The sequence below is a fragment of the Phoenix dactylifera genome, unplaced genomic scaffold, assembly GCF_009389715.1.
Source record: "Phoenix dactylifera cultivar Barhee BC4 unplaced genomic scaffold, palm_55x_up_171113_PBpolish2nd_filt_p 000226F, whole genome shotgun sequence".
Classification (NCBI taxonomy): Eukaryota; Viridiplantae; Streptophyta; class Magnoliopsida; order Arecales; family Arecaceae; genus Phoenix; species Phoenix dactylifera.
Window position 1 is genome coordinate 681,911 of NW_024067732.1, and position 16,310 is coordinate 698,220.

Consider the following 16,310-nt stretch of genomic DNA (forward strand, 5'->3'; position numbering starts at 1 on the left):
CTAGCTCTAAGTCACATGAAAAATATGCGCACCATAACATGTACCAACTATTAGCTCCACCTGGCTAGGACAAAAAAAATAGCTCCTAGATTGTCGTCTAGCCAACGATCAGCCCCATTCGCTAGGCTCGAATTATAATTGGACTAGAGAGTGATTTATACAATATCCATAGTCTAGTAACATAATCAATCCAAAAATCATAGTTTTTGCAAACAATAAATAATCAACCATTGTTTACAATATAAGTTGCATAAAAACATATCAAGATGAATTTTGATGCAGCATAATTCAGTGTCAAATTCAAGGAGGCATTTTTATGCTTTATCCATAACTTTTAAAATTAATTTTCATGAATAAAATTTACAATAATTATTTCAAATATAAATATAATTATGAATAAATAATTTTCACAATTTTTCATTTCAAATAACTTAAACTCATTATCCAAAGGTATGCCTAAACTAACAAATATTTTCACAATTCTTCTAAAAATATTAATAACAAATATTATAATTTATTTTTACGCAAATCATATTTTTATATATATTATAATGCATGCATAATAAAATTCTAGAGGTAAAGGTGCTTATAGCTTAACTTGCAAATATAGGAATCTCTCGACCCAGGCTACATACGACTTGGACAAAACAAATTAATTATTAGGTACACCCTAAAGCAACTTAGTTATTATTTTAAAATTCTTGGATGTACTAGTGGTCTCTAGATTTGTAGGACTCACTCAGGACTCCACAATCCAAGATCCCCCTAAGGTAGGGTTTGTGATCCCATATTTGCAGCCAGTGGCCAAGATCTGGGTGCTTGTCCCTCCAATCCTACTTAGCCCCCATAGCACTCTCTATCTCCTAACCTAAAAATAGATTAGGGCTTGCAATTACCTGAGATGTGGACTGCACTCCTCGAGTCAAGTGTGCCTGTGATCTCTCCTTGATCTAAAAATAATAATCAGATCAATTTACAAGAGATAGGATTGAAGAGGAAGGATGAGAGAGGAAACGGAGAGGAGATATTGGCTGAACCCCTCTCTTGTGGCCTATGGCATGGTCGCAATGAAGGCAGTGAACCTATCTTGCCGGCCTTGCATCCACCCTTGGGAGGTGAAAGAGGATCGTTGGCCATGAGGAGGCGATAGAGATGACAACAACGGAGGAAAGAAGAATAAGGAGGGACTGCAATATGGTTTAGGTGTTTTTCAATTGAGAAAGCAAGGCATCTAAAACTATAGCTTGGCTCAAATCAATTTTCTGACCGAGTTACCACGTCTGGCCACCATGTTAGAGAGATGAGCGATGGCCAAAGTGGTAGAGACCATAAAAAAAGAGGGTCTTGAAGCTCAGTTTCGTCGTGACAGGTGTGGCCCTATCTTGAAACAGGGCCACCCTTGGCTAAGCTTGGGACCAACCATCAACCAAGCAGCAGGGTCAGGTGAGCATGCCAACCTCACGAGCAACCCTAGGGGAAGAACATGGGGGTGGAGAGGGAGGTAAAGGGATGCGATTTGGTGAGAAAATAGGGTAGTTTCCAATGCCCTTACCACGGTTAAAATAGGAGGTCCAATCCCTTGGTGCTAATGGAACCACCAACAATAGGCTCTAGCGACTAGTTCAAGGCTCCAGAGGCTAGAACCGGAGGACATTCGATAAATTTGGAAGGCGATAGTGGAGATTCAAGAGAGAGAGGTGGGAGAAGAAGAAGAAAAAAATGGGGGAGAAGAGGGGTCTCACGCATTACCACTTGCTCTCACTAGTTGCCACACATGCATGACCGACCAACCCTGAGGGTCTCGTGCCTGTTATAAGTGCAGCAAGGCCTCGGCCTTCCCCAGCATTTCGAGTCAGGGTCTCACCTGGTTGGGCTTCTGTCACTAGCTGGTGAGTCTGCCACTAGGTCGACTCAGTCAACTAGCTACGTCAAGGCCGAGTTCAACACTGAATTGACTCGGTCGGCTTAGCCAAGTTGAGATCCAGTCAAAGAAAAATGGTGGGGTGGGGTTATTACAAATGCCTTTAGATTCAATCACAAGAAAGGAGTTCCACATACATTGCACACATAGTGCTCATTTGGAAAGAGCCTGTGCACATCCACTTTTGCCAGGTTGATCAAGAAACCTCTCCAATTTGGTTAGGCATTGACATTATCTGCTAATTTTTAAACATTCTTATCAACTATTTTGAGAGAGAGAGAGAGAGAGAAAGGTTTTATAGTGGGATTGCCTATCTATGGTCAACTTTTGAAGGGCTTTTCTTTCTTGACAAATGCAGTGTACATGTATTCAAATTTTGCTCCCTTCCTTTAATAGAAAAAGCAAACAATGCACCAATAGTGCATAAAAAGCTAAATATAATTTGATGATAATGACGATTTTAGCAACACTCATAGGGCAATGAGCATTGTAAACTAAGTCCACTAATAGGAATTGTAACATGCAGGTTAGGCCTTTCAATTTGTAATATAACATAGTATGCCTATATTATAACTGATATTGTTAAATTGATTAAAAAAAATGATTACTCTTAACATTCAATGTGAGGTTTTTTTGAATTTTGTATGCTTGGTCACAGAACTAGTCAAATTAAGGTGATACGACATTCTCAATATTCTCATCTCTGAAGCATCGAAGATGGAGGATTGAGGAGAAAATTTATTCACAACCATGATTGAATTAACTATGAAGTTGATTAATTAGAAACTTCATATAGTGAAACTGGGATCACTACAAGAATAATGGTCATTAGCGACGCATTTTTTGGCCTTTAACGACGCTTTTAAGCGTCGCTAAAAACCATCCCGACGCTTTCGTAAGCGTCGGCAAAGCGTCGCCTATGCTACAGTGGAGAAAATTTTTTTCGACGCATTGAAAAGCGTCGAAGGATTTCCCGACGCTTTTTAGCGTCGGCAATTTCAAACTTAGCGACGCTTTAAAGTGTCGCTAGCTGTAATGTAACGACGCTTTAAAGCGTCGGTAGCTAGCGACGCTTTAAGGCGTCGCTAATTGATTTCTAGTCGACATTTTAGCGACGCTTTAAAGCGTCGCTAATTGATTTCTGGTCGACAATTTAGCGACGCTTTAAAGCGTCGCTAATTGAAAATAATTTTTTTTAAAAATAATTTTTGAAATTTCTAAACCCTGTTTAAAAATACTACACATTACAGTTTTTTTAACCAAATGAAAAAAGCCGGTCTTTCAAAGAGTACAAACTAAGCCAATCTACTGGTTCAGCGCGTAGCATCAGTGTTTCAATTGCAGCTCTATTCTGGTTAGCTAGGGAGAAACAGAAAGCAGTAAACATCCATATCCTGAGTGTCTTCATTTGTAGTAGGTTCTTGTCAGTGACTAGTAACTGATACAACAACAGAAGCAACAAATGCCTGCATTTCTCACCCTGGAACGAACCAAATACCTGAATTTATTGCTGCAGAATCTAGCAGACAGCCATGATAAAGCTTTGGAACACGATTTGTGATTCTTTCTTCTGATAATGATCTAATCAGGCTGATGATTTATGTCAATGCTCTTATAATCAGGTAATCTGATAAAGTTATTTGCAGTATTTGCAGATCTGAAAGCTTCTATATAGATGTACCTTAAAAAAGAAGCTTCTATAGAAGCAGGTTTATAAGTTTGAGCATATGACCATCAAGTTATTCATCAGCCAACTTCTTGAGATGTTGGAATTTTTATCACTATTTGGTTGAATAGTGAAAGTTCATCTTCCTTTATTCTCCTTCGTCGTAAGGAAAGTAGCCATTAGTTTCCAAGTTTCATAACGAGTAAAACGAAGTGGACATAAACCAAACCTCCAAAGAACGTGAGCTGGTTTGTTTCTGTTTAACATATATCAGAAAATCAAAGCGTCATATGAAGAACTTTTAATATACCATGAGTTTAGTTTGAAGGTGGGAGCCAACAGTAATCCATTTCCCACTAAGTTTCATTTACAGATTATAGTGACAGAATGTTAAGAGGAAATTTTACCTGTCATAGAATAAAAAAAACAGTATCATCATTTACACTTGAAAAAACAAATTTTATCAGCAAAATAATTTCTTAAAGATTCAAGACAGCACAACCCTTTAGATCCAATCTACTATTTAACAGATTAAATAGTAAAGAAATCCACAAAAACATGGGAGACTGTCTTTTGATTTCAGACAGCCATCACAAAGATCATTTCAAAGATGAAAAACATCATGCACGCACGTAAGATTTGGTTTCAAGCAGTCCTAAGCCTGTCTAAAGAAATTAACTGTTCCAGAATGTTCAAAGCATAAGAAGATTAAAAAAAAAGAAAAAGGCGTACCCTCAATTTTTGTTTCTCAAATTCTGATACAATAAAGCTTGAAATATCAGAAGACACAACATAGCCAGGACCATTTGCATATGGTGGATAATCTTCTTCAGGCCATTCCTGAAAAGGGAGGCACCAAATTTCTAAACCCTGTTTACAAAATCAAAGCCACACAACTAAGCGAGATATACACAAAATCAAACATATTTATCTAAACATTCATATTGTCAAATTACATTCATACTATCAATTTACGTTTACAATGTACTTCAAAAAGCATAAAAAAATACATATAAACTCCAAAATAAATGCTTCAGGGGTCGATAGCATCACCATCTCTACGTGCAGATGAACTATCAGGAACCTGTAATAAAAAAACTAAAGCAGTTAAGAATACGAAAATTATTAAACTCTTTAAGAAAAATATGATACTTATGCAAAATGTTCAAGTAGATGTAGTAATTTACCTGAGGAGGGACAAACTGATGCAACAAAGATGTAATCTGATTAATCTGAGCCCTCAAAGATTGCATCTCTGTCTGGTGGCTCTGCTTCAACTCTTTTATCTCTGCCTTCAGATCATTAACCTCTGCAGTGCTACTACTCTGTCTAACATCTTGAGTATATCTACCCACTGCAGACAACTGAGTGGGGGTAACTCCAACGCCATAACCCCTCACTCGACCATAACGCTCCGAGCCCATCAACTCGGTAAACACCTGAGCTTCGACACCTCTGGTGTTGCCGATTGAAGATGACTCTCCGATACGCTCTGAAATAAGGGATGTAGCTCTGTCCTATATCTCTCAAAAACAATCAAATTAATTTTTGAAAAATTAAAATATATAAAAAATCATTGCAGAAATTATTAATAAATACATACAACTATATCTCTCGACTCCTCTCGGACAAAGCTGCCATCTCGGTGGGTGTGAGTCATCTTATAGAACTCCACCTCACCAGGTTTTCTCCCATGGTCTTCCATCTACAACAAAAAGTATATTGGAAGAGTTTCATCTTATAGAACTATATCATGATACATGCTATATGATACAAGAGTTTCAAAAAGTTTCAAAAAAACTTACGAATTCAGCTCTGAGCCTCGCATAACTCTTCGAGCCTGAAGTGTGAGGAATTGTCTGAGATGCTCGTGCGGCTCGACCAATGTCAGAATATGTCTACCACGAAAAAATTAAACATTGTAATATATTAAATATATTAAACATTATATAAGGTATTGAGAGAGAATACACAACCTGTCCTCTCTCGGAAAACCAATAGTAAACAAGCTCCCTCCACTGATGATGGTATACATCAGGAGGACAAACACGAGCAACCTCCTCCTCTGTCATACCCTCGCGCTTCCAGTCGGCCTTCAACTTCGACTTATATTCTTTCCATTTGCGGTTGAGGGACTTTAGCACCCAATCATGGCTCTCTGGAGGGAGCACAAACTTTTTCTACACCAAAACAAAAGAATGTTATAATAATATTAAATCAAAAAATTAAATTTATAATAGTAAGCAAATTAACATACAGTAGCTATCAAATTAACAATATTAAATTCAATTCTTTACCTGTACAAATTTAAGAAGCTCAACTTTATAAGAAGGAAGCATATCATTCCACTTATGATAGTTGAGCGGACACAACTGACCCCTACGCGCAACTGATCCTAAGAAACTTGATAAAAGGCATCCAGCCCTCTTGATGGGCTGCCCTAGTTCGTTGCATTCGACGACCATCTTCTCATCCTCACGAAGCTGCCACACATCCCGTGATCGAGAGGAACCCCGTGTCAACCTCACTCTCACTTGTTCATCTATAAAAAATAATAATTAAAACATTGGAGGCAAATTAATTAAAATAATTAGATTGTAAATGAACTTAATATATGCACTTTAAATCAAATTACCTTGGATATGCAAGTCATCCATAACCTCCTGGCCTGGATGTTGCTGAGACTGGAACTCATGCTGAGACTCGGACTCGTGCTGCTGGGGCTGCTGGGATCGCATGGACTGAGCAGAAGAAGATCCCACCTGAGACTGCTGGAACTCCACATCTCTGAATCGTTTTCCTCGGTGCATTTTGTTACCTAAGCAAGTACTTAAGCAATTGAAATCTGTTTAAAAATGCAAGAGTAACTAATTTATTTCTGCAAGTAATTTATTTGGCATCATTATTTAAAAATGCAAGAGTAACTAATTATTTCTAATTATTTTCCAGGTAATAAAAATGCAAGTAAAAATGCTTGGGGCCATGAGTGTCAAATGAAGGAAAGAGAACAAGATTTCTAGGTCTGCATCAATATTTCTGTGTATTATGGCATGCCTTCAAGAGTACATTAACAGCATAATCATCCCATATCTCTAACTGCAAACTAAAACTATCTGAGAAAGAAGAAGCCATTATTATTAATGGAGAAAGAAACGATACCTGTGGCGAAGATAATAGGATAATGTTCTTGAAATTCTCTAATGTCTTCTGCTGAAAAAGGATAAACAAAATGTATCAGCATATTTTAATTTGCTGAAAAAGGATAAACAAAATTCTCTAATGTCTTCTGCAAAAGGCAGAACTTTAACCTTATTTCTGAGATCCATTAGCATGAATTTTACGTCGATTACAGTTATTGGTTTCAGGTACTCATCAGTTTATCCCTCATCCTGAATGTTCAATGCATTTAATCAGCTGTAATGATTTACAGTTATTCGATGCATACCCATCAGGAACCTTCATATTTTTCAGAACCATTAGGAAAAGATCCTTATTTTGAGTAGACATTGTGTAACATGCAGGAGGTATAAAAAATTTATCATTATCAAGCTCTTTCGGATGAAGCTCTTGTCGTATGCCCATATCTTTCAAATCAAGATGCGATTTCAAGTTGTCTTTGGTCTTTCCATCAAGATTTAACAATGTTCCAATCAAGTTATCACAAACATTCTTTTCTATGTGCATGACATCAAGATTATGTCGAAGAAGATTATACTCCCAATAAGGTAAATCAAAAAAATACTCCTTTTTTCCATAACTGTTTCTGTGTAGAAGCAACCAATGTGTCATCATCATTTTTCTGTCCATATGCATTGTCATCATTCTCAAAAAAGTTAGCATCCTCTAAAATCTCTGATATTAACCCTTCATTTAATGAGCTACCAACATCCTCCCTTCCCCTCTTCTTTAAACATTTGGAGACCTTACCAGGTATGTAATTTGTGCCATGCATTTGTCTAAGAACTTCGGTACCAGTTGGTGGAATAGGGGCAGAACGCAACTCTGTGGTACTATCAAACAGATCATTCTGAAATCGAAATGGATGGTTTGGTTCTAACCATCGATGATGGCCCATATAACAGAACTTTCCTCCATTTTTTAACCAATATGAATGGGTTGAATCTCCACAAGAAGGATATGCAATACGCCCCTTAGTGCTCCAACCGGATAAATTAGCATATGCAGGAAAATCATTAATAGTCCATATAAGAGCTGCACGCAATTTGAATGTTTGACCAGTAAAAGCATCAAATGCATCAATACCCTCCCATAACTGTTTCAATTCCTCTATTAAAGGCTGCAAAAAAACATCAATATCATTACCTGGGCCCTTATCACCTGGAATAACCATTGACAAAATGAGTGAAGACTGTTTCATACACATCCATGGAGGTAAATTATATGGAACCAAAACAACCGGCCAAGTGCTGTATGTAGAACTCATAGTTCGAAAGGGATTAAACCCATCAGTAGCCAAACCCAGTCTGACACTGCGAGCATCAGAAGCAAATTCGTGATGCCTATCATCAAATGCTTTCCATGCTAAACTATCTGCTGGGTGTCATAACATTCCATCTTTTGTACGGCCTTCGTCATGCCATCTCATAGAGGAAGCCGTCTTCGATGATGCATACATTCTTTTCAATCTAGGTATGAGAGAAAAATATCTCAACACTTTAGCTGGTCTTTTCTTAGTCTGTGCAGCATCCACTTCATTCAAAAAATCATGCTCATCTTTAGATTTCTCCCATCGTGAAGATCCACATATTTGGCACGACTCTTCGTTAATATTTCCACCACGGAATAAAATACGGTCATTCGGACAACTGTGTATCTTCTCGTATCCAAGATCCAATTCTTTTACTAATTTTTTGGCTTCATAAGAAGATGATGGCAAAGTAACGCCTTCCGGAAATGCATCATTTAATAATTGGAGAAGCATAGTAAAAGACTTGCTAGACCACCCATTCAAATACTTCAAATGGAATAAATGCACAAGAAAAGAAATCTTTGTAAAATTCTTACAACCCGGATATAGTTCTTCATCACAAGATTTCAGCAAGTTATGATACCGAGCTGTGTCATCATCAGAGTGTATATGTTCTTCAACATGCATAAAATCAGTTGCTGTACGCTCATCACCTATTTCAGTTGCTTCTTGTCCTCCACTAATATCTGTTAAATTTCTAATACTATGTCCAAGAGCATCTCTGAGTAAGCCCCTTATATCATCTTCTCCTACAGGTTTTTTTTCTGTATTACTGGATGCAAAACTAGAGGTGTCTTCTATATACGAGGGTTGGTTACATGGAGATGACAATATCAACTCTCCATGAAATACCCATTCAGTATAACCTCTTGTAAAACCATTCCACACTAAATGTTCTTCAACAGTTTTTGGAGCAAGAGAAGAAGCATTTACACATTTTCGACATGGACATAAAATCTTCCCATTCATATTAGATTTCTGAAAAGCAAATTTAATGAAATTCTGAACTCCATTCAAATATTCGTCACTGTATCTCGGCTTATTCATCCAACTTTTGTCCATTCTAAGAAAAAACAAGGTAAATGATACAGTCAAAAATATGCATGCGTACACTGACTCAAGCAAAATTAAGTTAAACAAATAGCACTTAATCAATTAATTCAATGATTGTATAGCCTACATTTAAGAGCTATATATATGTATTACAATATGTCATCCGTATTAGATACCGGTATTGAATCGGTATGGTACGGTACGCTCCAACCTTACTTATAAGCCTTATCTTGGATTTGTAGCCTTATCTTGGATGATCACTATTATTGTGATTTTCTTACCATATAAGCCTAATGCATCTGTTTCTCAACCTTACTTACCATGAGAATGTATTGACTTATTGTGAAACCTGTTAATGACAATGGATTTGTTGCTGGTGTTTAAATTGTAATCATGTTCTTCCTATATTGTAATTAGACTGATGTCTATTTATAAAGTCAGCTTGTTACAAAGCCAATTTATTACAAAGCCAGTCTGTTACAAAGCCAATTTATTGCAAAGCCAGTCTGTTACAAAGCCAATCTATTTACAAGTCAACTATAACACAAAGCATATAAATCCATGTTGAGACAATCTGTTACAAAGGACAAAAACAACAATCCATGTTGAGGCTAAAAGGGCATATAAACACCCTTTCATTGTTGGATTGATGCTTAAAAGGCAATCTGTTAACTGAATATCTATCATTACAAGCCACAGCTGATTAAAAACAGCTTTCAAGACCTACTAATTAGTTCAAGGCATTACAGTTTGCTGATTGTAAATAGCTTGCTGTTCAATCTAGCTACCATTACTCAGTTCCATACATGAAAATCAATCCAGCTAACGGCTGCATATAAGAATCACTTTACACATCTACTAATAGAACCAATATGCTTTTATTTCTGCTTTCACTAAACAAATTCAGTTCCATGGATGAACAGACTCATATCTGTTAGCCTAAACAAATACAGTTCCAATACAATCAATTCAATGCACATATTCTTTGTTTATCACAAAATAAAGTGACGCCTATTACATTGTGTATCACATTTACAGTCATATGACACTGTATCCATTTAAAAAAGGGAAAGAGGGAAACGAGTTCTCAAGTACCTGATAAGAGAGCAAGTCTTCCTTTGATAACTTTTCCAAATTTCTAAGCCAACGAAGAGATCTGAAAAGCAGTAGATCTAGATCTGAAAAGCAGTAGATCTCAAGTACCTAATACAGTAATGAATGAACATTCCTAAAATAAGGAGACAGAAAGAGAAAGATATATAAATATCTCCAGACAGAGCTCTCTCCTTCTGAAAGAGAAGAAGATAAATATATCACAATAGAGTGGTCTTCAGTTCTGATAGTCTAGGCAACTGGGCTTCTTATAACTAGCACTTGTAGAAACTATTTGGACCTTCTGAACAGGCAAATCAGAACCAAATTAACATCTTACACAGCCCAAATTTAACACCCGAACAAAAAAAAGTACATAATAATTGAAGCCCAAACAGAACATGCAATAAATTTATAAGTCCAAAACCTACAAGCCCATTTGCCAAATCCAGCCATTCAAAAATTAAGGTTTTTATTTATTTATTTGATTAGACAAATGGATCATATATATTTAGTATGAATAAATCTAATAAAATCAAAAAAATAAAATATTGTGCAATGCAATCGGGACGGCTAACAAGTCAGTTCAAAGCACGTCTCCAAAATGTTCCACTACAAAAGAGGCAACTCGCATCCGAAAACTAAATTCAGCCACCCTATAGCTGCAGCAATTATGGCATTTCATCAAATAAATACTACGCATTAATAATGTCAAAAAAAAAGTAGCCGGTGAAGAAGTTGTGTAGTCAATGCTTTTAATAAAATAAATATGTTTCTTGTCCAACCATAACATCAGCAGAGAGGGAGAGTAAAAATCTGAAGTTTTTTTTTTCACTCATGTAATTGAAAAGAAATACCATATCCAAATATCGCTTTCTTGATTCATTTATAAACCATAAATATGAAATTGAAATTAGTTGGTTTTCCTCCAACACAATTGATTAATAAAACCATACATATAAGAAAAGTAACCATTCACAATAACTCAGTTCTTTTAGTATTTGTTACCCAGACTTACAATATCATGATCAAATAAAAATTCATTAAAAACGTATTATGATGTGCAATATTGTGGAAAACCAGAATTTCCAGAATTTATGGAAAACGTATTAAAAATTCATTTATATTTCCAGAATTTCCTCTCCTTTGCTTTTCTTCTTCCCACATCCCAAAATCACCACCATTAGCCGAGAATTTATGTTCTTTTTAATAAATAGCTATCAAGATGAGAGAGCAAAATTAACAAGCAGTATGCATAAAATAGTGCCTAATAAAAGTTAATAAATAGTTACAAAATAGCAAAACAAATGCATAATCTAATCGGACAAACTCAGTGAAATAAAAGTAAGAGAGCAAACGAAACCATATATTTCCAAGACTACCACCTCAAAACTTAGAAAATAAGCTAACAAAGTAAAGGAAACGCCAGAATCTGTACATTTACAGAGAATTCTAAAGCATAAACCGGAGATTAAAAAAGGGAAAGAGGGAAATGAGTTCTCAAGTACCTGATAAGAGAGCAAGACTTCCTTTGATAACTTTCCCAAATTTCTAAGCCAACGAAGAGATCTGAAGAGCAGTAGATCTAGATCTGAAGAGCAGTAGATCTCAAGTACCTAATACAGTAATGAATGAACATTCCTAAAATAAGGAGACAGAAAGAGAAAGATATATAAATATCTCCAGGCAGAGCTCTCTCCTTCTGAAAGAGAAGAAGATAATCCTATGATCCTATGATCGAAGCAAGAGAAGAAGATAATCCTTGCCGGCTCCAAACATCAAATGCCGTGTGAGTGCTCTGCGGCGGAGGAGGAGGAAGTCATCCACGAAGAGGAGGCCAACGGAGAGGGGAGGAGGGGAAGGAGATGCGGCGGAGATCGGTGAAAAGGGCTGAGGACGGAAGGGGTCGGTCGCCGGAAGGGGACGGAAGGGCTGAGGATTTAAGGCTGTGGCCTGTGGGGGGAGGGGATCGATTAGGTCTTGTGGTGGGAGGAGTGAAGTCCGACGACGCTTATAAGCGTCGTCGTATTTTTTCTATGCCGACGCTTATAAGCGTCGGTAATGGTTTTTTTTCCCGACTCTCTTTACAAGCGTCGGCGGTTACCGTCGGGAAAAAAAAATTGCCGATGCTTTCATTTAGCGTCGGCAATATAGAGTCGCGACAGCCCTTAATTGTTGTAGTGTATAAAGTTCCAGTCATTATTGAAATAAATTCTGCTAGCCAAGGCTAGAACAAGGTAGAAGTTATTGCTAAGGTTTTGGGATTTGATTAGAGCCTTGTTGAATGCTTTTTGGCAACATAGTTGTGAATAGATCATGGAAGATACAAAAGTTGTAACTTATCTATTAAGTCCAAGGTTCATATCATTTCAGTCTGCCAATCAATAAATCTCCCTATTAAATATAATAACGGTTCTAACAATCATATTTCCCTGACCATAGTCAAACATAACGGGTCTAAAATCTATTTCATGTCCAAGGGACTTCACTTGTGGTTGGTTTGTTATTTTAAATTATGTTGCTATGCTCTTAGGAGCTCGTGTTCATAAGAGAGTACAAACAGCACATAGAGCAGATATCAAAAATGAATAAAAGGAAAAAGATAAAAAACAATGTAACATTATAAAGCAAAGGCATGGATAGAATTCAAAAATTCTACAGAAATAGAAACATTAATAGTTAACTTTAGTAATCAAATATAAGAATCTGAGGGTAACTGTGGGTTTTAAAAAATCAGATAATCTATCACAAGAAGCTTTCATCCATGGTTTTTACATTGTAGTTCCTTTTCATACAACGTATTCTCTTTACAAGGATATAGTCAACAATATAAACTCAATTATCTTTACAACCTAAACCCATACGTAATACCACGATAGAGAAAGCCTCTTGAGCTGATTTGATATAGGACAAGTTTCTTCTGTGGAACAGGGCCGTGGAATAGAGGTACTGTTCGTGGACACTGTAGCTATGAAGACTTGAGTCTTCTCCTTTCATGGGGCGCTTGGATCAATCCCATGCTAAAGAGAGTTGAATCAATTTCCGTCTGCTTCTGAATTCTGGTTTAGTCAAGTCAAGAGTCTTTCTTATGTTATGTTTCGAACTTAGTCATGTTTTGGTTCTGAATTTAGTCGGGATTAGAAGTCCTTGTTGTTGAGAAACGCCCCATTCGATGCGATGTTCGCAGCAAAATTCGAACGGAAAGTCATTCATTGTATGAACGCATCTCGGATCGTAGAATTCAAAAAATTTTCTGGATCCAAATCCAAAAGATCTTTGAACTCTGTTGCCCAGATAGACAACCCAAGAGGGGGGGTGAATTGGGTTTTTAAATAATTATTGCAATTAAACGCTTTGTGAGTAACTAATTAAATCTTTTTTCGAGTAGATTAATTAGATGCTATATGCAGTGGATGAAGGAAAAGTAAGAGACAATAAAGCAATCACGAACACAAGCAAATTTATAGTGGTTTGGAGCTAACCCTTGCTCCTACATCCACTCCCCAAACCTCACTTGGGAATTCACTATAACCCCTCGGATTACAGCCGGTTGTTTTACAAGTTCACAACCCAACTTGTTGTTTTACGAGATCACAACGAACTCGGTCGGTTTTTCCAGGCTCACCGACTAGAACCATCCGATTGTTTTTCCGGGATCACAATCAAACCCTTACACCGTTGGTTTCAACCTAGGCTCACCAACAAACCTTAACACCCTTGATTCAATCCCCTGATTGAATCAAGTAAGAAACAAATGGTTTGAAAAACAAACAGAAAAAGAAAGCTTCTTAACAAGCAGATATTCAGTGATTAATAACAAGAGAGAAGTTAAGAGCCCTCAAACAGATTTATGAAGATGTAGAGGAGGGCTTCTCGAACTCGGGGTCTCCTCTTGAATGTCTCGAAGACTTGATGACTGACGGAGACTTCTTGAATGCTGGGAAGAGTTGGTTGGATGGAGTTTAATGCCTCTCTTCCTTCTTTCACGTGTATTCCCTTTGAAATCCTTTGGTAGGTGGAGAATACTTGTTTTCTTTGAATGGAATGTCACTTCTCTACCTTGCTACAGTTCTCTGTGGCTATTTAAGCCATTCCCCACAAAAACTAGCCGTTAGACCCAATATTCTAGCCGTTCTGCACATTCTGCAACTTCTGACAATGTTTCCGTTGGGATCGGAGTCGACTCGTGCGATCTGAAGTCGACTCGCCTATTGCAGGAGTCGACTCATGCTTTTCAGGAGACGGCTCGGCAACTGTTCTGGATTTGAATTAAAGTACTGTCTCGACTGGGAGTCGACTCCCTAATGTCTGGAGCTGACCTGGCACTTTTGGAGACGACTCGTTCCAAGGAATCCAGGGATCTCTCTTTCAAGTTTGCTCACTCGGGTCGACTCGGATATTCTGAGAGTCGACTCGCCAATCAGAGCCCGAAATTCCGATCTTCTGTCTGTTGACTTGTGCCGTCTCGAAGTCGACTCGAACTGTCTCGGAGTCAACTCGGCTCTCAGTATCCGAAAAACAGTCTTCTGTCTTTTGGGGTTGCGCTGCCTTGGAGTCGACTCGAACTGTCTTGGAGTCGACTCGCCTCTCAGAGACAAAAATACCGTCTTCTGTCTTTGGGGTTGCGCTGTCTTGGAGTCGACTCGGACTTTGCGGGAGTCGACTCGGCTCTCAGTGTCTGAAATTTGCTCTCTGACTTTTGCCTTGTATTACTCTGGGAGTCGACTCTTGCTTCCTTAGGAGTCGACCTGCCAACCATTGGAGTCGACTCGAGTTCTTTGGGAGTCGGCTCGGCTCTCAGGGTCCAAAATAGCTTCTCTGTCTTTCTGTCTGTTACTCCCTGGGGTCGACTCGTACTACTCTGGAGTCGACTCGGCAAGCATCGGAGTCGACTCGCGCTCTTCAGGAGTCGACTCGTTGACAGGTTCTGAGATGAATCTTTCTGTCCGGCTAAATGTTCTCAGTCGGAGTCGACTCGTAATTTACAGGAGTCGACTCGAGCCTGTGCCAGTGCTTCTGATACGCTTGGAGTCGACTCGTAATCTCCCGGAGTCGACTCGAGACTCAGACTTTGGTTCAAATTGAATTCTTTACTTATCCAAAATGTATTGAACCAAATCTTGAGACACTTAACTATAAATTTACAAGTATTTGACTGAAACACTAGATTGAATTCATTAGTATAATATAAGATATACTCAAATGCTTTGAGCTCATCAAAATCAAATAGGGTTATAATCAATCACTCTACAATCTCCCCCTTTTTGATGATGACAAAACATTGAGTATTTGTAAAGTGAATTGCTCAACCAAAAAGAAAATTTATAGTAAAATTTTAAAATGAATTCAAGTGTCTAGTTATTTAATTTATCCAAAACTGAAAGGTGTGAAACAGTAAATTTTGAAGTTAAAGCTCCCCCTTTCATTTGGAATTATATAAGCCTTCATGTCATGCAATCAATTGTTTGGCTTATATATATTTAATTAGTTTGCTTTCTTAAAATTTCAGATTCTCCCCCTCAACACATGCATTCAACTTTGTTTAGATTCTCTGAATTTTCTTTTAGTGTGTTGAAGCTTTTGAACTTAAATTTTTGGTTATAGAGGGAAGTCTGCCAATTTGTTCTTGAGTATATTCAACTAATCTCCGAATATCCCTTGAATAGATTCTGGAGATTACTCCTTTAGGAGCCCCAACAGAGAGATAATGAGCCTCGAGGTATCGAATCCACTTGAACAAATTAATTTGTGTTTTAAAGGTTTTCTTTTTATTGATTCCCTTTACATGTCTATTCAATATATTTTCTCCCCCTTTTTGTCATCATAGCAAAAAGGCAGAAAGCACATCATACAAGCAGTTAGAGTTCAAATTTGCATAATTTGGAAGAGAAATATCTACTCATTGTATTGATGTAAGTTTAAGTACAATTGTAGATACATCCAAAAGTAGAGAAGTAAGTACATATCAAAAAGAAAAAAAGCAAGCTACACTAGGATTTCTTTGTGATGGAGGATGTGGCTCCCTTGCTCAGTCTAGATTGTTGCATAATTAAACTGATCCCATCTGTAATGTTTCCTAGCTGCTTTAT

The 16,310-nt window shown here is 37.5% G+C and overlaps 1 protein-coding gene across 1 annotated transcript; it reads right to left on the minus strand.

The window, feature by feature from the left end:
• Positions 1 to 4,493: 4,493 nt before the first annotated feature.
• LOC120105200 lies at positions 4,494 to 6,833 on the minus strand. The gene is made up of 8 exons (XM_039117451.1): positions 6,747 to 6,833; positions 6,223 to 6,405; positions 5,885 to 6,129; positions 5,564 to 5,767; positions 5,393 to 5,485; positions 5,191 to 5,292; positions 4,775 to 5,104; positions 4,494 to 4,671 (listed from the first exon to the last, which is right to left on the minus strand). Exons 1-8 carry the CDS (start codon positions 6,826 to 6,828, stop codon positions 4,621 to 4,623), a joined length of 1,290 nt encoding a protein of 429 aa, XP_038973379.1. The 5' UTR covers positions 6,829 to 6,833; the 3' UTR covers positions 4,494 to 4,620.
• Positions 6,834 to 16,310: the final 9,477 nt, after the last annotated feature.